Consider the following 24,117-nt stretch of genomic DNA (forward strand, 5'->3'; position numbering starts at 1 on the left):
TCCGTAAACTTAGACGCTTTGGGGCGAGGAGAAAGGGAAAGCAGTGGGTAGGAAACTCTCCAAAGACAGCCATTATTCTGTCAGGAGAGAATAAATGAGAAGTGGGGTGATATTAAACCCATATGAGGCCTCCCAAGTGCCAAGTGGTCATTTCTCGCACATGGTTGTCGTTCGACAAAATCTCTCCATGTAGAAGTAGAACTTGTTTCTCTTTTATTTTATTAGGGAAAGTACTGTATGAATTAAGACTTTTTTTGAGGATTTTTTTATGTGAACGTAAACTTTCACAACTGGTCTAAATGCAAAAAGAAAAAAAAAAAACACTTTGGACTTTTTATTAAAACATTTAAAGTGTTTCATTTCTGGTAATTAATTGTTTAGTTTAATTTTCCCAGGCGGTCCAGTCGATTCCCTGAAGGATTTAATTAGCACAATAGAGGAAAAGCTGAATACTTTCACCACAGAAAATATTTCCTATTTATACATGGAAACATTTCGCAGTGATCAATCTTCTCTTTGGTATTTCTCCCTCTGACACAAAAATTAAAGCACTTAAGCCTGTATCCTCTTGCAACCTCAGACTGGGAAATCCCCCTGAATTCCAGCCACCTTTGTCGCTCCCTTTCTCTGGAGAAGAGTGATTCTCACCCGTCACTCGGGTGGATCCCTCCATGTCGTCGGAGGGAAAGGGGCGGTTAATACTATGGGAATGCCCCAACAACAGGGTTTATATAGCTTATTTTGGGGGCAGGGAGAAAGAGATGGATGATTTGAAAGTTATACACCCCAAGAATCTGTGACAGACCAGAAAAGCACTTGACGAAGGTTCATAGAAGAAGCAAGAGCAGACATCGTCCGATGCCTCTCCCATCTATTTGTTATCACGTTCCCTTCAGACATCTTGTCTTAACACGGAACATTCTTTTAAATATGCACCGCCGTGACAGCAGAACATTGCTCATGACAGTGTGGCACAGCGATATTGTGCAACTTTAAGAGTTTGTGCGCATACTTTTAGTTTATGGAACGGCACTAATTTTTTAAACAAATTTCATGTCTTCTGCCGAGCCTTCAGGATTATTCATGGAGAATTACAGTACAGCTTGTCAGACACCGTGTAAGGCCGAGGCGAGCAGATGTTACAGTGTAATGTTCTATTTAAGATTACGTGAGGGTCTCGAAATTCCTAAATCCCATTTGAGGGACCGGCTGCTTTTGCAACTGTGCATCCGATCACTGGATTTAATTGTCTGCTCAGACTTGACAAAAGCCAAATTTTCACAGGTCTCATATTTCTCAGGGATGTCCAGTGATTTGTTATGATTCCAGAGATGATGAGTGATTTTGACCCTTTGCAGTGTCTCTAATTTGCAAAATACATGTTCCATTTTGTCTATACTGCATTCGCTAAAGACCCCTTGGTGATACTAATCCCACGCAGATCAAATTCTGCTTAATTTCAACCGTAATTCATTTTTGGCACTTAATTCCTTTCATTTGTCGAGAAATGGAAGCATTAGTGGACTCTGAAGGGAAAAGGTTTTGATTCATTTTCGGCCTATTTATGCCAACAAAAACAAGTTTTAGTGTTTATTTTTGTGCACCGATGATTTCATTTTCTTGTAAAGAAATGTTAAACATGACACAGAAGCTGGAAATATTTCTGCCATCTGGTCCTGTGCAAATATGCTGAAAGAACGGATCAAAGACGTTTAAGAGTCTAGATAATCGGTAAGGCATGTAGAAATGTCCTGACTTTGAGCATGCAGTCATTTGTTTGTGTGTGCTTGTGTGTGTGTGTGTGTGTGTGTGCGTTTCCCACTAGCAGATATGTCCTCTCCTACCATGAAGAAGCCAGAGAAGCCGCTGTTCAGCCCCACCTCCCCGCAGGACTCCTCACCACGACTCAGCACTTTCTCTCAGCCTCATCACCCAGGACTAACAGGTGTAGGACACAGTGGTGAGTTACTGCTGACTTAAACCACCAGCTCTCTCTTGCTAAATCTGGAGTTCTAATGGACTATTCCCTCATAAACACGGTCGGAAAAAAAAAATCGATGTCGATACTTCATTTGCCCTCTCAGATCAATGATGATCGCTTTATCTTAACCCTCACAAACACTCAAGCTTCATCATCCTCTCAACTCTTCTGTCCGTCTCTCTTGCAGTTATATCGACGAGGAGCCCCCCTCCACACTCGCCCCTGCAGTTCTCGGCCTCGGCTATCTTGCCCCCGGCGCCGTCGCCCTACTTCTCGCACACCACCATCCGCTACCCTCCCCACCTCAACCCAGCTGATCCCCTCAAGAGCTACGTGCCGTCATACGACCCGTCCAGCCCGCAGAGCAGCCAGGTCAGTGATTTCTTTTTGTCTTTGAAGAAGTCAGTTTGTTGGCCAGACGTCGGGAGGCTGGTTTGGCAAGAGTTTCGTGGCCTCAAGTAGTCTTTTGTTATCTTCTTCGGCTCTATTCCCATCTGACCTAAGATAAATTACAGCATGCATTTGTCATTATTTCATTACTGCCTCTTTGGACTATTTGTAAGTAGAGAAACATCTCCCTGTTTTTTTTTTTTCTTTTATCTGAAACCTGCTCCTGGTCATTCATTATGTCATTAGAATTAACTGCTTTTTCTCAGCACTTTTTCCCCCGAAAATCTGAAAAAAAAGAATAATTTTACGAACCCCAAATTAGACATTTTCAGCCCTTAAACTGACCACAGTATATATTTAGAATATTGGTCAATCTAACCTATAATTACAGAAGCAAAGAGTTAACTAATTAGATTAATTCACGGTGAATTAAATCATAGTAAAATCAACCAATGACAGATATGTTTTCTGTTTGATATAATGCTCATGGCAAAGGTTATAGTACGCTCTTTGCCTTATATTTATAGTCATGATAAAAAAAAACAGCTCGACGTAAAATAGTCAACCAAACTGTTGACTGCAATTGCAGTCACATGTGACATACAAAACTGTATCAAGACTTCGTAGTAAATCAAATAGCTTAGGGCTCTTATATATTCTGGGCATACACTGCAGCCAGTGTGTTGGAGAGAGAGCAGGCGTCTCTATAGATGAGAGAGCCGTGTGATATTTATGTGAGTTTTATATCCCCGCTGTTCTCACTGTAAACAAAGGCCTCGTAGAGGGCTCCATCTCCAGAGCAGGGAGCGGGCCAGAGGGGTATGGGGGGGGGTGGTGGAGAGATTGTTACTCTAGAGAAAAACCGCAGGGAATGATAAAGGTTGTAAATATTTGCCGTTGCCGGGGCCCGGCAATTGTGCAGAATTAACTGGCCCTCTGCTGGGGTGCTGGAGAAAGGAGAGAGGGGGTTGGTGGCGGGCTAGTGAGGTAGGGGTCCGGTAGGGAAGAGAGAATGCTGGAAGACCAGTTGGGCGGGTGGGGGGGCGAAGGCTCAGCAAATAACACAGCGCTTATAATCCCATGGCTGAGTGCCAGAATGTTTTTATGCTTGCTTTAACGCAGATTATATTACACTCTAATTAAACATTCTATTCACATGGAAGGGAACCCTGTGGACACAATTCTTTTGCAAAAAGGCCTGTTTGAGTTTTGAACTTGGGGCGGCCCTGAAACAAACGCCCCAGACAGTCTCCAGCCGTCTGCAAAGAGTAGCTCCCACTAGCTTCCTTTATTTCTTTTTCTATATATATATATAGTGTCGCTGCCTCGCTCTCTGTACTCGCACATTCACACCATTGTGTCCTTCCACACAGGTCCCTCCACAGCTCTCTCAGTCTTTTCACGCCCGAGTCCTCCTAAATTTCATTTATGAGCGCCATTAAAATCATTGTTTAAAATCATGTAGGAAATCCATCGTCAGTGACTGAGGATCTATTGTTGTGCGTGCCCCCCACCAGAGTTTTAGTAATAACTGTGACAACACAGCGGCTGAAAGCACTTAAAATCTTTTCCTCAGATGGAGCATTAAGTGCAGGAGTGAGCGGTCTAGTCACCTTTTGTTGTTGATTTTGTGAGGACAAAACCGAGCAGTTAAGAGGAACTAACTGCCGCAGAAACAAGACTAGGACATTCAGTTTCTTTAGTGCTAACCGTTTTGGAAAAGTGTTGTTTGTTACATGCTCGTGTGTTGTTTTATTGAGATCGGCCAAACTGCACATTTACAAGCAAACAAGAGCTTGTAAACACAAGTGACTGGACACAGTTAGCCTGTCCATCCATAAGCAGTTCTTTCTTTTTGGAGCACCTTTAGCAAAGCACGATCTTTGCTTAATTCACCATCCCTATTTTAGTATGTTTTTTTTATTTTCTAAATTACAAGCAGATATTAATATTTAAGTTTTCACAACAAAAGGTGCTTAACCACAGAGATGGAGCAAGCCACTCCACACGTTTTGCATGATTAAATCACTCTTTAAAATTAGAATGTGTCTTGTTGTTGTCTGTACCCCGCCTGCAGCCTAACAGCAGTCAGGTGGTCGGAAAGGTCCCAGGCCACTTCACCCCAGTTCTGGCTCCCTCCCCACACCACGGCGCTGTGCGACCCGTCTCGCTCTCCATGCCAGACACCAAGCCCATCACCACATCCACAGAAGGTGAGTCCCTAGCATCTGGTACTGAAAACCCATACCCATTACCTACTGCACACCTCGAGTAAACACCTTATATCAATGCAGCAAGGTGACTGGACGAAGCATTTTAAGTGTAAAATGCGTCTGCTAAACATCTATGAAAAAAGTTAAAATGATACAAAATAGTATTTGTGAAAAATTATTCCATGCTTGTCGAAAAAAGGTCCAAATGACTGAAGAATGGGAGTGTTCCCAAAGTTGAACCTTGTGGGACGCCACATGCACTTCACTGTCGGTTGTTTATAACGTTGACAAACGACTGATGGTAAGCCAATGTGGATAAAAGAAACAGCTCTGTGTGAATTCCTGAAATGCAAATTTTAATGCAAGCATGTATTTGTGTTTTTGTGATGGCATGTTACCCAGGCTACTCAGCCCCTGGCACCCCGACGGCTAACCGTTTTGTAGGCCTGAGCCCAAGAGATCCAGCCTTCCTCCACCAGCAACAGGTGAGATCTCCCCCCTCCAGAACTCACCTCACCTACTCCTCTTATCCTTTTATTTTCTGTCCCCAATCTCCCCGCACATCAGATGTGAAATCCCTGCCCTCTGCAAAAACCTGTCGCACTCTGAATTTGATCCTCTAGGCGCTTCTAGATCAGATCAGAGCACTCATAGGCTGAGGTCAAGCATAGCATTCACTACTGGCATAAAACATGTACACGGTTTTCAGACCTCAAAAGGATTGAGCCGTCACACAGCTACAAATTGGCAGGTTTTAGTGATAATCAAATATATGTTTTGCTTTCAATTCGATGCAGTTCTGTTTTTTTTTTTTTTTTTTTTACAGCTATGTTAGTTTTAGTATTATTAACACTTCTGATGGAGGTTTTTTTCTGCGACCCTTGAAAGATCCTAAATGACCCACAATTTAATATTCCCAGTTAGTTCACAAGCTGAATTTGAGTAGATTATATCCATTTTATATTGCAATTTTCAGTCAGTAATCCATGCAGATGTATCTAAAAAAACAAAAAAACAGCTTTATTACATTTTCTCTTGAATCTGTAATATTAATAAATATATAAGATATCATTTTGAGTGTGTGTGAGGGTTGAAAACCTACAGTCCAGCATAGAGAAAGGCATCGAATTCCTTTGGTTTCTTTCAAGTGAGTCAGGAAATCCATTGTCATTGTGTGGCCACTACTCAGAAGATGGATGGGACATGTGGGTGTCTTTGAGAGTGTAATGTGCTCAGCTCTGTTTCCTTCACACATTACTTTAGAAACTCTCACATACACACATACCACATGTAATCAGCACACTCATTTACGGCACACAAGCTGAATATTTAGCGTTGGCGTCACGCGGTTGCCCCAGCAGCGGTCCTAGGGCAGATGTGGTTTCCCTGTGTGTGTGTGTGTGTGTGTCTGTGTGTGCGTACGTGAGTGTTTGCGAGTGCCTGCGAGGTTCGGAGTGTTGCGGTGTTGTCGGACGGGAGACAGTGCTCTCCCCCACCCCGTCTTATTGAAAGCGTTGGTCTCAGGCCAAGGCTTTTCCAACCACAACTAATTGAATGCATCTGCACGCGGCTACATAATGATCGCTGGGTTTCTCCTCAGCTCGTTTTTTTCGTTTTTTTTTTTTTTTTTATGTTTAGTGAAAATGACAAAGCTGGCCTCTGTTTCCTCACTCCTTTCTTTCTTTTTCGCTCTATGCCTTTCTTGCTCCCCATTTTTTTTCCTAAATTCAGAGTAGGCAAACGATATCGGTTGATATTTGTTAGCAGTCATGGGATGATTTTATTCCACTCGGGAGGAGGAGGAGGAGGAGGAGGAGGAGGAGAGGGAGGATTCACTTGGCTGATGTCGCGCAGTTTGTCTTCCACATTTTCTTGTAGCTTTGCTATTTCTTTCATTGAGGCACAAAGTGACTACACACACAAGACAGCAGCGGTCTGATCAGAGCCGAGCGGCTGAATTTTGTCCAAAGCTTTGCCCCCAGAGGGCTAAATCAGCCAGATATATACATACAGTATGATAATTTATTTAAAAAAAATACAGTTTCTTTTTTCTTGATAATTTCTAATTAGTCAATTATCCTAGAGCATACTTGTGTGATCCTGTTGCACTACCAAGACAAAACAGAAAGTATTTCAGGCCTAGCAAAGACAAAATCTTTGGACAGTAAAGTGTAGAGAGACAGTTGCTTAAAATGTAAAGAAGAATGCCATATCTATATTGAGATGAATAAGTGTTCTCGTCAGCTTAAGGAACTCTAAACAGTCTTCCGATTGATTCATCATGCTTCTGCTTGTCACGGTTGTTTTTGTTTTCTGTGGTATGATTTAACGGCCTGGGGTCTGGCCCGGCGTAGCGGGCCGACACCGGGCCAAGTTTCTCAGGACTAAACACTTTCACCGAATACTCTGTCATTGTCCTCATCTGGCTGTGGGGATGTTTATTGTGTGGGATCTGTGAGGCTTACCGACACTCTTACGTGTTTAGTTGCAGCCGTTTGTTGCAGGGCTTGGTAGGGAAAGGGAAGCAAGTCACACACAAATGGGCGAGAGAGTTACGCTTTTTAAACGTGGTCTTTGTCTGTCTGTCTGTGTGACAGACAGAGGCCATGACTTGCACTGCATCAAGCTCTGCTGCTGTCAGAGCTTTTTATTTATTTATTCAAACAGAGGAAAAGCCGATTCATTTTAATTTAATTGGAACACTGGAATCATTGTATACTGTTTTAATTCCAAACTATGAATGTTAATTATATTATTTAATTACTATAAAATAACTTATAATAATAACTCGACTTTTTAGAGCAGTTTTAAAATATGGCACCACTAAAATAGAAGTCCCTGGACAAACACACACACACACACACACACACACACACATACACACACAGTAGGCTTCATAAATAAAAAAACAAAACCAAAACCAAACAACACCACCACACGCTCCCACACCTGCTCCACGATTCCCAGGCAGCGAATGTGTGAAAACCCTCCATTCATCTCTCGCCTTGGTTAACCCCTCGAGGGAATGCCACCATCTAGCATTCCGCAGGGAGAGATCCGTGATCAGATGTCATTTGGTATTATCTAAGGAAGGATCCTAATCCACAATCTGCCCGCATCTGTTTGCTAACGTTCCCCGGCTCAGTCCCCCTTTTTCCCCGCTGCCCGTGCCACTCTGATGTGCCGGTGCCAGCGGACAGATGGCGAGCCCCTCGAGGAGCGGTGGCACCGAGCGTCTGGCCCAACCCGCACATTCTCTCCAAGCTTTTGTCAGGCTGGAGAGTGCGAGAGCGGCGTGGGGGCTTAGTCTCCCAACCTTCCCTGAATACAGAGACAACACACTGGATGGAACAAGATGCATTGTTTCCTACTAGAGCGGTATTTTAGCAGCTATTGATCAAATAAAGCTAATGTCAAACTGTAATGAAACGTTAAAACATCCTGGAAAGGACTAAAATTCTGTTTTCCCTTTCCACTACTTTGCATTTGTTCCGGGAAAAAGAAAAAAAATCAAGGCACATAACCGAACCACAACACTGTATTTAAGTATGGCTTAAGTGGGAAACCATCATCGTCTCCGGATGTGTTCACCCAGGTGCTCGGAGGAGAAAGAACACAATTCTTGACCGCTGCAAATGGCTTTGAATATTCAGTGTATGCGCATATCTGATTAAATCCCTCTTAAGAGCCTCTGCAAAAACGTCTGCCACTGCGCGCAGAGTGCTAACAGTGCAGTTTCATCCCGATGCATTACCAAATGAATGTGTTGACCACAGGGCAAGGTTAGGTTGGTATTGGCAGACATAGCTCTCAGCTGGATTGCCGACACGTGCGCTTGCATAATGCATGCAAAGGAGACACCGTTTGTGTGTGGCTGTTTTTGTTGCAGTAATTTGTAATCTGTATGTACGGTTGGCATGTCTTAAAGAGAAGGGGGGGTAGGGGGTAGTGTGCGCATGTGTGTGTGTGTGTGTGTGTGTGTGTGTGTGTGTGTGTGTGTGTGTGTGTGTGTGTGTGCGAGTGTGCTGTTTAAGTTCAGTGTAATTTTGACCCCTAATCAATACAAACAGTTTAGCTAATGAAAAAAGTCTGCATGCTTGAGGGCATGCGTACTCCTTCCTGAATCCGAAAGTGCACTTACAGTGGAGCAATGATTATCGACAGGGTGCATGCATCCAGTGGATTGCATGGCTTCATTTGCTAACCATCTTACAAATGCAGTAACCCCTCACGGATCAACTACCAATATGATGCCACTCACTTGTGACTAACTAACTCAGTTTTTTGTTTTTTTTACTTCCAGGTTAGCTGTCACCACTAACTGTGATTGCATGCTGTCTGTTTTATCCATAGCTTTGATTTCACTGTTATTTTCCCCAGTAAATATTGAATTCCATACACTATTTTTACATTGTCAGTAACAGCTAGGACTCATTTTTTTTTTTTTTATAATTGCTGCTCCTGCTCTAGGCTGTTCTGCATGCATTTGTGTATACAGTGAGTTGTAGTGTGATCTGAAGTGGAAGTTGTCTTGGCCCAGTGATCTGACTGCTAGGTTTCAATTGACAGCTGAGGAAGTGTGACTGGAGCGTGACTCAAAACGGCAGGCATTATGGCCCCAGTGCCACTGACGACACTTTGGGGATTACTTGGCAAAGGTAACCTTTTCATTCTTTCATTTCGTCTCTCTGTCTCTCTTACACCACACACACACACACACACACACACACACACACACACACACACACACACACAGACACACACACACACACACAAACTTCCATTGATAACAGCATATAATGATAGCTTTTCTCAATTTTCTTACATTTTAGAAATTCACATATAAATTCACATAAAAATCTAATTTGTATGATCTGTGGCTGTGTTACATTTTAAGTGGTATTATTATCCCCGTAATTTATAATTTATTGTTTTTATTGTATTTTTTTCTTATTTTAGGATTAGTTTGTCTCTATTCTGCGACATCATTTTCCAGTTTCCTCCAGAGCAATTGAAGAGATTGGTGTGAATTTGTCGAACTTGATTTATCCAAATTTTAATTATATTCCAAATTTGATCCACGTTTTGAAACAAAGCTTTCCTCTTGGATTCACACCCAACCAATCTTGTTTCATAACACAAACGTTTGATGAAGGTAATTAGAACAAATAAAGTGCCACCATGAACTGAAGTCATTTCAGGTCAGCTTTTTAGCCACGTTAGGATGTTTTACTTTGCACATTGTAACAAGTTTAGCTTTGTTTGACTTTCTGCTAAAGTCATGCTTTACTCTCGGTAACTTAAAGTTACAGAAAGTCCCCCCCTGGCCCTCCCCCTTCATCTCCCCCCTTGCCTCCATACTGTATCTCTCCCTCTCTGGGGGAAAAACCTCAACCATTCCTCCATGGCAGGGCGAGCAAGCTGAGCTAAGCTTTTTCCTGTTACGTCTCCCTTTTCGCCTTTTCCATGGAGGTGTAGATCATCTGTGTGTGAGAGAGAGTGTGTGTGTGTGTGTGTGTGTGTGTGTGTGTGTGTGTGTGTGTGTGTGTGTGTGTGTGTGTGTGTGTGCCCGCTGAAGTTACAAACTCTTTTACAAACACACATGCACACAGCAGAACCCCCTTCAATAGGCCTCCTAATAGGCCAGCGGAGGTAGCAGAGAAAATGTCCCCTGCAGCAGCGCGAGGTCTCTTATTTTACTCGCACACCAGCTCACTCCTCATTTCTACATGCAAGTGTACAGTAATGAGCACAGATAAAATAGATCCCAACTGAATTTAGTTAATTTTGTTACAAAGACGGGATGGTAATTCCATTCTATTTTTCTTTTTCCCTCTATGATGGATTATTCACGTAAAACCATTCAACATATAGATGGAATCAGTCGGATTTCTCTTTTATCTCGCTTGCCCTTTAAACGGAGCGCTCCGCTATGCCTCTTCAGTACTAGCCCCCAAATTAAAACGCTGCCAGACTCGCATGTTGCCATTGTGCAGGAAATGGGTCAGCAATCCATTAAGATGCCATTAGATAATCTAATTTAGGGAGCTAATCCTTAAACGAAGCACGCTGTATGCCCGGGCTGTGCTTGCAGGGAGTAGAATTAGTGAGATTTGGGAGCTTGGACAGGGCAAGGGGAGGCCATCTTGAAGGTTACCTAAGGAAATACAGCAATCGAGGTCAGAGTTCTTTTCCAGAGCTGCTTGGAGTGCGGAAACATAAAGCAACAACTTGGATGGAGACAAAATATATAGAAATAGTGGCATTTTAAAGCAATTTTTTACCATCTAGGCAGGCAGAGATTGCAGCGAAAGGGAGCTGCTTGACAAATTGGAACAACAACACCCAGAATTCCTGTGAAGTGGCACCAAAAAATGCACTTTCAACACGGCCTGTGCGTGATTGCATCATATCAAATAACTTAAAAGGCACAAAATATCAATCATTGAAAGATCTGGCTTTCTTTGGATGGAGCCTTCACTTGCTGCATTTTGAGTTTGTAGCCAAAGTTCAGTCACGCTAAAAAAAAGGCAAATCTGCAAGTCTCAATTAGAAGTGATGGGAGGATTTCAGCCCCCCCACTTTGTGATTGAGCCTGATAGTAGAGAAGTTCTTTACATGAAACTCCTGCCCAGCGCAGCTTTAGGTTATGGGATGCAGATACGGACTGACAGCCATCGATTTTAACAAGATTAAAACCGATCTGCCGGTTTAGCGTGTACAAAGGCCCGCGAATCCGCTTTTGTAGCTGTGTGGTCCCCCTAATGTTAGCTATTACCTGAGAGGAGTCTCGTAAGGACAGGGATGGAAGAAGAGAGGGAGGAAGATAGAAAGAAAGAAAGGGAAACGGGAAAGAGAGAAAGCTGCAGCCCCTTGGCCACTCTGTGCGCTCTTTGTTCAGCAAGGTAGGAAAAAACTTAATCCCCCCTTTCCTGTCGGATGATTTTTGGCAGGGCGAAAGAGAGAAGGAGGAGGGAAGAAAGCAGGAGAGAGAGGAGAGCATGAGGACGGGCTGGACAGGGGGAAAAAAAAACTGCTAGAGGGGATTAGCCTTGAGGTTGTTTTTAACTCTTTGCACACTCAAACCCAATCTGAAACTTGAGCGATGTTTGTTGTTATTTTTGAATACATCGTCTCTTCTCGTTCTTTCTTTCTTTGAATCTTTGCTGGAGAGACTGACTCTTTTAGGCCACGAGGTGAATTGAATTTGCACTTCCATTGTTTCAAGTAAAAGAGCAGTGACTAGTGATTTGTATAAAATGCAGACTGGTTGATCAGTGGCTTTCATGAACGCAGACAGTGTTGTCCTATGATGATGCTTCACAAAGAATCACGTCTGTGTTCCACCTCTGCAAAGCAGCATCTTCAGACTTAAGCCTTGTCCTTTTTCGTTTTTGTTCCTTTTGAAAACGACTCTCCTCCTTGTCATCCATCTTCTCCCCAAACATTTCTTTTTTTTTTTCACCTCATTTTTCCTCACTGTCTTCGTCCCCTTCTCTTTTACATCCTGTCTTGATCCGCCCAGGACTTTATCCACTGCCGTTGCTGCACTTTAGCGCGTTGATTAAAAAAAAGTTAGGTACCGGGGCGAATATGGTCGAAAATGTGCGACACAGGTACTCTCAGACTTAGCGGGGGTGATGTGAAAGGTGGGAGGGTGTCAGATGAGTGCACACTGGGGGCCTGCGGGGGAGAAGGGGGCAATGGGGAGGGGGGGCTAATTATCTGACATCTACGTAGAGCAGCACCCCACGGGAACAACATGCTGTTTGTTCCCGCTCGCGTTTTCAGTTAGCACCGTTGCTCCCCAGGAACAATCACTGTGTTGTTTTGCCATTAGCGTGAGATGAATAGGGATGGGACAGCTTTGTGTGGGGACCCCCAACCCCCCCCACCCCCCACCCCTCCACCACCACCACCACTCGCACTCTCCCCCTCGTGCTTTTCTATACTGCCGTCAATGCAGAGAGGAGGGCCTGCGTCACGGCCCTCTCACATGATGTCCTTCACTGGGAATCAAGTGGAATCACCTCAGCTTAAATTAATGAGCTAGTGCTGCCATTTTTCTTTTTGTTCGCCCCTCTTCTGTCTGAACAAAACAAAAGTAAGACCTTGAGCCTTGATGACTGTCAGCAGAGCAGTGATGCTGTTTGTTAGCGAAGCAGTGTTCAGGATAACTGACACAAAGAATCTGATTTTGACTGAACTGCACAAACAAGTTAATGACATGTGACTAATCTCTCCGTCTCTCTCTGTGTCTTTTCCTTCTCTCTCTTTGCCTCTCTCTCTCTCTCTCTCTCTCTCTCTCTCTCTCTCTCTCTCTCTCTCTCTCGCCGCAGTCCTGGTACCTGGGCGAGCTTAGTTCCATTCCAAGTGTCGAACGGGACTCCGATTCTGCCAACAAATGTCCACCAGAACTACAGCATAAACATCATTGGTGAGCCCCTGGTCCCCGCTGAGACAGGGAACTGAACACACGGAGGCCGGATGACCCCCCCCCCCCCCCCGGGTGAATGCGTGGACGGGGGTGTTGGCGGTGCCCAGTTAGCACTAAAGGTGTCCGCAGCCATGGATGAAACCAGCAAGCAGCACGAGCTGCACAATCGTCCCCCTCCCAGTCTCGTCCCTTCCATAAACTCCCCCCCCCCCCTTCCCTCCACTCCCGTTCCATTTCCCATTAAGGACACTGGCCGCGAAGTGAAGAAGAGGGTCGGTTCGGAGGAAAGAGAAAAAAAAAGCTAAAGCTTCAGGTCTGCTGTCTCCTTGCCCTGCCCAGCCCACACATCCACCACCCACCAGTCAGTTGTTGTGTTTGCAGAACTTTTCAATCCATTCAAATACTGTGATGTATAGATGCCTTAATGTTTTATTGCATGACACTCTAGTCTCTTAGCGGCAATTCCTACTATTTTTCCGTGTTGAGGGAAGTTGTACAATCTTGATTCGCATACACACACACACACACACACACACACACACAAGTGAAGAGGTCTGCGTATCGACACCTTCTGCCTGGTGGATGGCTCCGAGACTCTAAGCTCTCCGATCAGACCTCTTGAAAAGAGGCTTTCCCTCGTCAAACGATTCACTGTGTACACCATAGGAACAAAAAAAAATTGTGAATTCAGAGTGTTTATTTTGATTTTAATTTCAGTTTACTGTGATACGACTCTTTGTTCAGAAAAAAAATGTGTTGACTTTGTTTATTCTTAACTACTACTTACTTCAAGAATTAACGTAAATACTTACGGAAAGAGTTGAGAACTCTTGATGCGGTTTTCAAAAAACACTAAACGTTTGGCTTGAGATTGGACCCCTCATTAAAGAATTTGCAACTCCTTTACAAAAGGATTTAAAAAGACGGAGAATAAGAAAATCTCGATAGAGGCAAGTGCAATTGAATTTTTGAAGGGAAGCTATCAGTCTGTCAGCCCTAAGACTCTAAAGGATGGGGGATAAATATTAAATGGTTTTATGGGTAAAATGTTTAAGAAAACATTTGAATTTGATTTCAGTCACATATCCGTCTTCTCACATGAGAACATCAAGCGTGGAAGGCAGTTGAAGGCAAGCACTAAGCTACCTGTTCAGCGCTGAGCAAAACCAGCACTTCTTTTGAGACCTTCCCAGCCTTATGGGGAGTTTTTTTTTATTTATTTTGGGGGAAAAAATAACATAAGTAAAGAAATGAGACACACATAGTGTATAAAAATGGCATTTCATGTTTTTTTATTTTTAAATGTTCACGATAAGATCAAGAGCATATGCATTTGGCCATCAGCTTCTAAAGCTTGTGTTTACAAAAAAAATATAAGGAATGCAAAGTGTTTATCCATGGAAATGTACAATTCATGCAAATGTACAGTAGGCTTTCTGTGTAAAGCTACAGTTTGTGCAAGGTTAACTCTGCAGTGGAAGAGGTTGAAAACTGAAATTATGAATCCAGGTGGTGGCAAATCCCTGAAATCTAGAATTGTGCACGGCATGTTCACAGCCATTGCCTCTCCAGTCCAGACGTATTTATACAAGGAAAATCTCTCCAATACTCTTAATTTGCACGATGACATATAGTCCACATTACGTGCCTTGCCTTTGAATATAGAGACATCACTACACTTGTTTTTGCTGCATTTATCATTATAGAAAAAAATTAACAATTTTATGATAAGAATTGTTTTGTACTCTGAATGAAATTGTTGATTTTTAACTTTATGTACTACTCTATCTCACAGTTACATTGCATATCAAGGCTGTGTATAGTTGCCGTTCTAAAGTTTGTAATCAACCAGCGTTTTTTGTTTTTTTTCTTTCAGTATTTTGGTGGTTTTTCTAATAACCTGTCATCTTTTGTTTTCCTTATTTTTCAATGCTCATTTTGTTCATCTTCCAATTACTATTGTGGAGGGTGGAATTCAGAATTATGAAAATTATGCAATACCAAGTTTTGCCTATGTAGGTAGTGCTTATAGATGCGTCAATTATTAGAGGCTAGTTTGGAGATAGACAATATTGTAATGCATTTATTTTGTTGATATCGTTGTTTGTCGTTGTTGTTGTTGATGATGTTGTTGTTGTTGTGGGTGTTTTCCTTTTTTATTGACCAAAGTGAGGACTGCTTTCTATGCAGTGTATGACAAGGTCTTTTTTTTTTTTCTTACTTTAGCATATACCGAATGACGGTGAGACGTGTCCCAGTGTATTTTTGAATTCGGGAGTTTTAGGGGGAGGGGCGGTATTTTTTCTAGAAGTACTTATAAAAAAATGCACCCTTGGTCTTTCTTCGGCTGCAAAGTCACTGATTGGTCTACTGTGACTCTTACTTTCAACTTTCCACCTGGGGTGCTAGCATGTGACCTTGAAGGAGCTCATTTTTTTTTTCACAGGAGAGACGGCTTGACTTGAGTATGACAATCATTTTAAGAAATAATTTTGCGTCGAATCCCATCCTCTCACAGATCCCTTGAAAGCCGCAACTGACGTCAATTACTGTTGCACGCTCGTATCGAATCCTACGCCGTACTATTGTAAGCGTCACCGAATGCAATTCCCAAGTAGATGCCTTAAACACATCAGTGAAGTGGCCTGTGACCTGCGCAACAATCACACACCGACTAATGCTAGTGAGACCTGTCCAAATCAGTTCCAGACAGGCTCAAGCAAGCCTTTAGAAAGTATTTTATAAGGAGTAGATTTGTATAAATGTATATACGATGTGCACATATGTCAATTCCTGAAACACTTCCCCAGCAGAAAGCCCAGTAGAGTGTGTTGAAGTAAATATTAGAGCCACAGAAACGTGGTGTTGTCCAGTGGCCCAGTAGAAAGCTTGAATAGAATCCACTAGAAGAAAAAAATAGCACTTAACTAGCACATAGGCAATCGTCTTCTTCCCCCGTTCAGTGTTTTGAACCTAGTCTTAAACTAAATCTCTCAGGCGTATTACAGGGCATTATTTATATAATCATTATCTTACCATTTTTAATGTAAAAAAAAACATAAATACGACTTTTCTCACAGTGAGAGCAGCGCCTCCGATGCTGCTAAGACACCTTTTGCACTCTTTCCCCACAATCGTGAAAGAAATGTTCCCCTCAGAGAGACGGTAGTACCGGGAGCTCTCCAGCTGTAGTTAGCAGAGGGCTAAGAAGCGGAAAACATTTTTTAAAATAATCCTCAAGTCAAGCTCTGTCTCTCCGTCTTCAACCAGATATCTTATGCAGAAAAACAAATTGAAAAAGTCACCCCGTTCTATGTGCACTGTTCTGTCTTCTTTTGTTGTTTTATTCTTTTATTTTTGTTCTTTTAAAAAGAAAAACTACAAGTGCTTTGCAGCCTTTGGCCATTGGAGACCCCACTGACGTGCATTGTCCCCAAGTGTGTTTGTGAGTGGGTGTGTTCGCCTGTGTGTGTGTGTGTGTGTGATAAATGTGTCAGGGTCACTGTGCCGTTGGTGTTTATTTGAATAGGAGATTGTACATAAAGGTAAATATCCTGATTGCGTCAATAGCAGTAGTCTGTGGGCTTGAACTCTGCTTTGGTAGCTTGAGCGTTCGTGTGCATGCGCGCGCGTGCACGCGTGCGTGCGTGCGTGTGTGCGTGCGTGCGTGCGTGTGTGTGTGTGTGTGTGAGACTTTGTGAGCTGGATGTGTGATCGAGTGCCTCTGACACAACACAATGAGAGAAGATGAGGGTCTTTCTATTGAAGAAAAAAAAAAGCCTGCCGTGGGACAGGAGTTTGTACACTGTAAACTTTCTCGAGAGTTCTCCTCTTAAGCCCTTATTTGTAAATCTTCAATTCTGGGGAAAAATAAGTCAATTCCATTTTAGGAAAAAAAAAAAAAAAAAAGCAAATTTAATTTGGGTTTTTGTTTTGGAGGCTGGATTTGAGTTAGAACTCTCCAGGTTTTCCCAATTAGTACAGTCTAAAGTGTTTTCATCAGTTGTATTCCTGTATGTAAAGTAAAAAAAGGGGGGAAATATTCTATACAGACATAAATATTAAAAAACAACAATGAAGGCTTTTTTTATTATATCTATTATTATTTCTGATTTTGGTTAGTGCTTAGATATTTCCATTTGGGAAACACTTCATGAATATTTGAATTGTTGTTCTTTCCTTAGCGTGGCCATAGCAAGTGTGATGTGATTTATCTCATTTTTTTGGGTGTGAATTCTTGTCCAACAAGATCTTGGTGTGAGTGTGTTTCTTGTAGCAGCTGGGGGTGTATTCACCTAACCAGTAGAAAAGGCCCCAGATTGCACCTGACCTAAAGCGAGAAGCAGGGTAAAATCCGTAGTGACAAACTTCCTCGATTAATCTATGAGATGGTTTCTTTTTTTGTTTCTTTCAGAGGAAATGTTGCAAGATGACAGATCAAATTCGGGCGGCCAATTTTGAGCCGTCCACTTTGCTAATATGCAGATGACTCTCTTAAATAGCTCTTTAAAATTCAGTAAAAACATCTAGGCATTGCTCATTTTGCACATTCCACATGCTGTCAATGCCTGATGTGATTTGGGAAACACTTCATTCACACTACAAACAAACATTACTTTAACTGCAGGTGCTTCAGAATAGGGTACTATACCTTCCAGCTGATAATATCTAGTGTATTTGCGCATTGGTTACGTTTTTTTCTATTGCTACGCAGGGTGTGATTGTAGTCTGTCAAAAAGCTCTTGTAACTTTACTAAATTTTAATCAGTGTTCCACCCACCAGAAAGAGTCGTATTTAAGTCAGATTTGACACTCGCAGCAACCTTATTTTAGAAAGTATTATGTCATTGATCACTACGATCATCGAGAAACAGGACAACTTTATGGCACTCACGCAATATGTGCGATTTTCCTTTTAACAGAATGTCACGCACTCTGTAGGGACTGAGAGGGCGAATACATGCAGACTTAGAGGAAAAGATTAGAACTTCATTTTCATCCTACATGAGCAATACACACCTTCCATACGTTGGCTGGCTGCTAGTCACTTGGCATCAGGTTATTATAAAACATAAAAACCAGCATTTTTACAGGATGTAATATTCACCAAAAGAAGACAAAAAGATAGCAATGCAGTGCCTGTTCAAGCTGTCCAAGTGTCTATTGTATATAATTGTAAAATGTGATAGACTTACTTTCATATGTGACAAGAAAAACACCATCACACAGAACCGAATGTGGGAAACTCATTTAGAAATATGCTCTTTATTACTTCTTTGATATATTTTTTTTGTTGCGATTTATTAATTATGTCAGCACACAATGCCCACATCAAGCTTGTTCAAAATTTGAGAGGAAATGTTAATTCTTCTTTTTTCTTTTTCTTCTTTTTTTCTTTTCGGGAGGGGGAGTGGGGATCAGTGCTACAATAAGAGCAGTGAAAGGATGAACTAATGTCTTTTCTTAAGATTACTCACCAGTTTTCTCTGCAGGGCTGGTTTATTTTTGGGTCTTGTGGCACTTTTACGTCCCTCTGCGCACACATTTCGACTTCATGAATCATGGTGGAATTATATATAACGAACAACAACAACAACACCAACAAAACAATATGTAAACAGTCTCCAGTAGTGATCGTAGTTACACTGCAAGTGTGTGCAAAGGTCTATGTATGTATCTGAATGTACGTTTTAGAGGACTTTTTGGAAACCTTTTTTGTTTTTTATCTTTTCATTGACAGTCTAGGAGCCACAGGTGTCCATTGTGAACTGTATAGCGAAGGCCTTGATATCCCTTTTTTTATTGATTTTAGAAATGCCGAGCATTAGGCGATGCCTTCAAGCTGGTTACATTTGGTGCAGGGGCTAAAATTGCCACAAGATTAAAATCAGTGTAAATAAAGGCTCAACTTTTTGTGATTGTTACTGTTATATCCAGCCTATACTGCTAGCAGCTGTTTTTACTGCAGTCAATTACTGGAAGTGGATATATTTCCTATGCAAAACTGTTTAAACAATAAAATGAGCTATGCTACAAAAATGACTTTTCTGCTGTGGCTCTTTCTTGTGTTTGTTTTGTTATATGTGATTTTGAATGATTGCATTTTGAGGCCTAAACATAAAAGTTTAAGGTCTGATGTCTATGTGTGATGTTCAGTTAAACTGTCACATTTCTGTGTTCAAGCCAGTTGGCTGAAAGTTGTGGGGAAATCTAAAAATCATTGAATTGCTGGAGTGGAGATCAGGTCTTTCACAGGTTCATTCCTCCAATGTGAAATTTATCTTAGAATAAATACATCAAAATAAAAAGGCCCGAATCACAAAGGTTTTGATATTTAACATTCTGCGGAAGCTTGTTGGAAGAAATGTCTCTCACACACTGCCTAGAAATTCAGGCATCATGTAATTGATTTGACGATATCCTGCCGTAACGTCATCCTATCTCATTTTTATTAATTTAATAAGTGGAATTCTGTGGTACTCGGGTCCATCTGAAGCCACAGAGCTGACACCTGTTCTGTCAAATAAATATTTACTGAGCAGCTCTTTCTTCAAAATAGAGTCTAAATATTCACAGTGTTGTTATGTTTCCCATGAATGTATTATTTTGAGATTCTTTCTTCCAAGTTAAGAGAAGAGGGTCACTATTAATAAGGCTTGCGAGGGTCTTGCCTTTTTCTTTTTAGATTCAACCCAGTTATTTCCGCACAGTGCCTAAAACAGATAAGAGGAACTGACTCTTCGTATAAGAGTGATTACTGGCTATAACGTTCAGGATCACCTCACTCAGGAAAGTCTCTGAGAGAGCAAAACAAGGTGAGTAATTGCTGCAGAGGTGGAATGAGGACAGTGCCAAATCAGGAAAGACGACTATTTGACTTAAGTATTAAACTAATTGGATTTCGTTGATTCTCAGAAGTGTGTCTGTGACAGTTTTCCCTGAAAGTAAACATTGGATTTCATGTCCTGGAGCGATCCCATGACCCCACATACCCGTGCTCCACCGTGGTATTACTCCAGCTAATCTACTGTAATACCCCGATCCCTGAGGAATGGGAGACAGACTACAGTGTTTGGACCACAGCAGTCTGCTGGGGCCTCGGAGGGTCATGCAAGGTAAGATCCATCTGGGTCACTGTGTCAAGTACATGAAGCTCTGATCTAGTAAGCCTTTCTAATGGGATTGAGGACATTGAAAAAGGCAAAAGTCAGTCTAAAGCGCTAATTAAGTCTCATTACTGGCCTGTGTGATGGGCTCAGGGCTCAGCTGGACACTTGATGACAACAACAGGCACCATCAGCGGCCCACGAGTCCAAGCACCCGCAAGACCAGGGGCGCCCTCCTAATGGCCGGTTGAGGCAGTGCATGCGACGTATTGAGCACAGAAAAGCCCATCTGGCCCGGGGCACAAACCGGAGTTCATTTGGCTATCATTAAAGAGGACCAACTATGTGGCACGCTGATATAAAATTACCCGATCTATAATGGTAATCATCATGCCATTTATCAAAATTGGCCAGTTGAGTCAACATCTGGCTTCAATAGGGGGCTCTAGTCGGTGAGGGTCTTGGCAGCGTCTTGTACCCTACATATTTTCCACTCTCTTTTATCAAGGCCTGCTGTCAGTGATTTGACGAAGCTAAATAGATGATGATTTGGCCCTATTATGTTTCGCAGGGCTCAAGCAAAGGGGATTTGTTGATTGCCTTTGTGTTTGTCCAGTTTTTTCTTCCTTCCTCTATACCCTCATGGATCCAGGAGAGGTAACGGCGCCTTGTGGTTCTCCGACATGCGTCTGACTGCGTACCAAAGAGAGGATGGAGAGGGGGGGGGGGGGGAAAGCACAGCGAGTACTCTCACACAACCCTGTGAGTGCAGAGGCTGGACTGGGCTGTTGGACAGGAGCCAATGCCAGCACAAAGACTTCTGTCACATCCCCAAGTTTTATGGGAGAATATAATATTCATCTCATGTGCTGTTGGAATAAGGTAATTAATTTATCTGATCCTTTCGTCTTTTGGCATCAAAGTATGAGTATAATGCACTTTATCTAGCAGGAAGTCATTAAAGCAAAATTTGTGCAGATTTTTTTCAGAGAGAAAGATTTATGTTTTTAGTGTTTGGTGGCGACAATGTGCAGCACATGATTTCAATACAAAAAGGAAACAAAACATTAACTTTTTTGAAATAGATAAAAAATCTCATATGTTTCTTTTTGAAAATAAATCCACAAAGGAAGAGCCTACAGTAACCAAGATTCCACTTAAAGGATTAGTTCAACATCTTGGGAAATAATTAAAAAAACAAAGTGTATAAAGAGACAAGTTGTGGTTTTAGGGGGGTAGCAGCTAGTTGTAGCTAGCTGTTTCCCCATGGTTCCAGTATTTATGCTAAGCTAAGCTAACCATCCTAGTGGTATTTTCATATTTAAAAGACACATATAAGTGAATAAGTATTTCTCTTAACTAACTAATATTTGGAGATATCCAAAGGGCAAAACAATTTCACGTGAGCCTATCTCTTCCGAAGAAGAACTTTAGTCTTTGTGAAGAAACACACAAGACATCAGACAACAGCTCGCGTCTGTTTGCAAAAATGTAGTTGAAGAGAGCGCCGGGAATAAAAGAGGGCTGTCTGAAAATGCACTAGTCCTAAATAGTACGCTCAGCTCTGTGTATTCCCACACAAATTTGCATAAATTTCATAGTCTAAGTCATGGACTGTGGCTGGAGCGTGTTATTAGTCTATCTTTACGTGGTAGTACAGGCCGATCACACTGAGGGTTGTTGTTATCTCATTGAAAGCACCCTGGTATTACACCCAGCGGATTGAGAGTGGGTCTTAAGATCGTGGGATTTGTTCACATATTAAAGCATGTCTGTTTGGATGCGCGGAAAAAGAAACAGGTGTTCAGTGCTTGTGTGTGTGTGTGAGAGAGAGAGAGAGGAAGCGAACTCATGTGTGCGTCTTTGTGTTGCCCCCCCCCACCTCCCCCCCCGTGATGTTTGTTCGTAAGCATACATAGGATGAGAACGCACCGTTCATGTGTGTGTGTGTGTGTGTGTGTGTGTGTGTGTGTGTGTGTGTGTGTGTACATGTGTGTTTTTGTGTGTGTATGACTTGACAGAGGGGTGGGGGTGCTTTATTGAAAAGTGCTCCTCTCCTCCCCTGTTCAACATGCTGGATTAGCACCAGCAGTTTCCCATGGAGCTGTTCCCTCCCAGCCCCCTGGCCATTTGCATAAGGCGCAGACAGGCGGAGATGTGACAAACAAACCTGGCACACACAGCGCCGGCTGCCTCCTTTACATGAACTCTTTCTACATGTTCTCTCGCCACGGCAAGAAAGAGACACAAGATGGAGCTCAAGCAAACCCACCTGCGTACACTTTGTACCATGAATGACCTTGTGTCTGAGTTCAAACTGTACAGCGTAAAAAAAAATGAATCTGGGATTTGAGGCCTGTATTCCTGCTGGTGATCACAGTGATTCACATGTAAAGAAAAGCAAAGGGTTGAAGGAGGTGAGACGGGCTTTCATTGCTCTGTCATTTGGACAAAACTCCCCTGAATCAAAGTATCCTCCCCCATCGTTTTTCTCTTCCTCCAAGATGGTAATGTTCACCTTAAAACATCTTTACAGTACTGTAGCTACATAACACAGCTCTCTGCACTGCTGTCCGGCCGCCAAGCTCCTATCAAGCCCCTGATTTATGGCGCTTGATGCATTCCTTGGCCCTGGCGAGGAGGCAGTTTAGCTGAAATATGAGAAGAGATGCAGAGAACACACTCAAAGTGTGTTCCAGTTTAGCCTGCCTGTGCACTACCAAGCTGGTGCAGCCGTAGAACTTTGTCCGTGCGAAACCTGAGAGACTGCTTGGGAGATTTTTTTTATATATATATATATCTGTCGATGGCAAAATATTTCAGCAATGTGGAACGGTCTGTCTGCCTCATCAGCATGTCGTGTTGGGTGATAACAAAAAGAAGAACTGTAACCCAGCTGTCATGAAGCCCACAAGACCCCCTTTTGTTGGTTGTGACAGGCAGCATTTAGCCTCCTAAATTACATTGGGATTAAAAATGTTGACTGCAACTCTGTGCCTTTTCCTGCCCACTTACATGTCGAAAATTACATGCAGGTGTAGGAAGGAAAAAAGATCAACCTTAATGTAGTATTTTGTTGTAAATGGCTTTCTTGCTTTTGCGGTAAAGACCTGCAATCAATCATAAAGGCTTCAAGTAGCTGTTTGTCTTCATTTGGGTCGAAATGTATAGAATTGCTGATAAATCTGATAAACAGGAACAGACATTTCTGAGAAAAACGGAAGAGTCAGTATATGAAGTGTTCACCTAGCATTGCTTTGTCCACTCCGAAGTTACAACAGTGTGATTACATGCTTTATTAAGTGCTGAAGTGCTCTCCATGAGTGAAAGCAGATGTCACCACAAGGTCTGTCACTGAGTCTGGATCGGGCTGCCTGTGGTCAGTGTCTCAGCCCGCTTGTAGCTCCTTGTGGTTTCCCATCAATTGAGCACACAAAATCATCACCAAACAGAGCGAGTAAAAATACAGACCAACAACGCTTTTTTGGTTTCTTTTAAATAACTGCACGTTTCTATTACCATGAACATGTACAACATCAGCATACAGTTGTTAGAAATAAAAAAAAACAACAGACAGATGTTCATATGCCGAGGACTGGGTCGTACTTCGTTCAGAAAGAAGTTTACCTTTGTTGTTGTTTTTTAAGCTAAGTGACATATGAGGAGGAGGGTAACTACACAACCACACTACTGATGAGACACTCACTACATCTCTACCAGCTCCAGGGCTGCTGGTCTGGATATCAGTCTGACCTTTGACCTCTATGTTAAGGAGATCAAATTAATGTTTTCCATATTATGCCACATTTTATCACATCACTCTGCATACTCTGACACTATTTTAACTTATAAAAATCAATCTTTGTGCAATCAGCCCTCTTCAGGGTAAGAACAGTCACCTGACTGGCATTTATACTAACTAGACATTTCTATTAATATTCACTGGATGAATGTAAGACTTTGTCTATTTTGACTCGTGTCTTGCTTCTT

General features: G+C 42.3%; 1 protein-coding gene across 8 annotated transcripts in view; it reads left to right on the top strand.

Annotated features, from left to right (window-relative positions):
- LOC137874640 (nuclear factor 1 B-type-like) overlaps nt 1-19,063 on the top strand; it is a 65,532-nt gene extending 46,469 nt beyond the window's left edge. For 3 of the 8 annotated variants that reach the window (XM_068713489.1, XM_068713487.1, XM_068713491.1), the window contains 6 exons: nt 1,826-1,960; nt 2,169-2,353; nt 4,449-4,584; nt 4,987-5,069; nt 9,154-9,242; nt 12,924-19,063. In XM_068713489.1, the coding sequence (XP_068569590.1) occupies nt 1,826-1,960; nt 2,169-2,353; nt 4,449-4,584; nt 4,987-5,069; nt 9,154-9,242; nt 12,924-13,056 (761 nt within the window). In that variant the 3' untranslated portion in view covers nt 13,057-19,063. The remainder of the gene's footprint in view (nt 1-1,825; nt 1,961-2,168; nt 2,354-4,448; nt 4,585-4,986; nt 5,070-9,153; nt 9,243-12,923) is intronic. The other 5 variants (XM_068713490.1, XM_068713488.1, XM_068713492.1 and 2 more) reach the window with 3 other exon arrangements.
- Nucleotides 19,064-24,117: the final 5,054 nt, after the last annotated feature.

The sequence above is a fragment of the Cebidichthys violaceus genome, unplaced genomic scaffold (genome assembly GCF_023349555.1).
Source record: "Cebidichthys violaceus isolate CVI_PGR_0920_01 unplaced genomic scaffold, fCebVio1.0.p SCAF_19, whole genome shotgun sequence".
In the NCBI taxonomy this organism is placed as follows: domain Eukaryota; kingdom Metazoa; phylum Chordata; class Actinopteri; order Perciformes; family Stichaeidae; genus Cebidichthys; species Cebidichthys violaceus.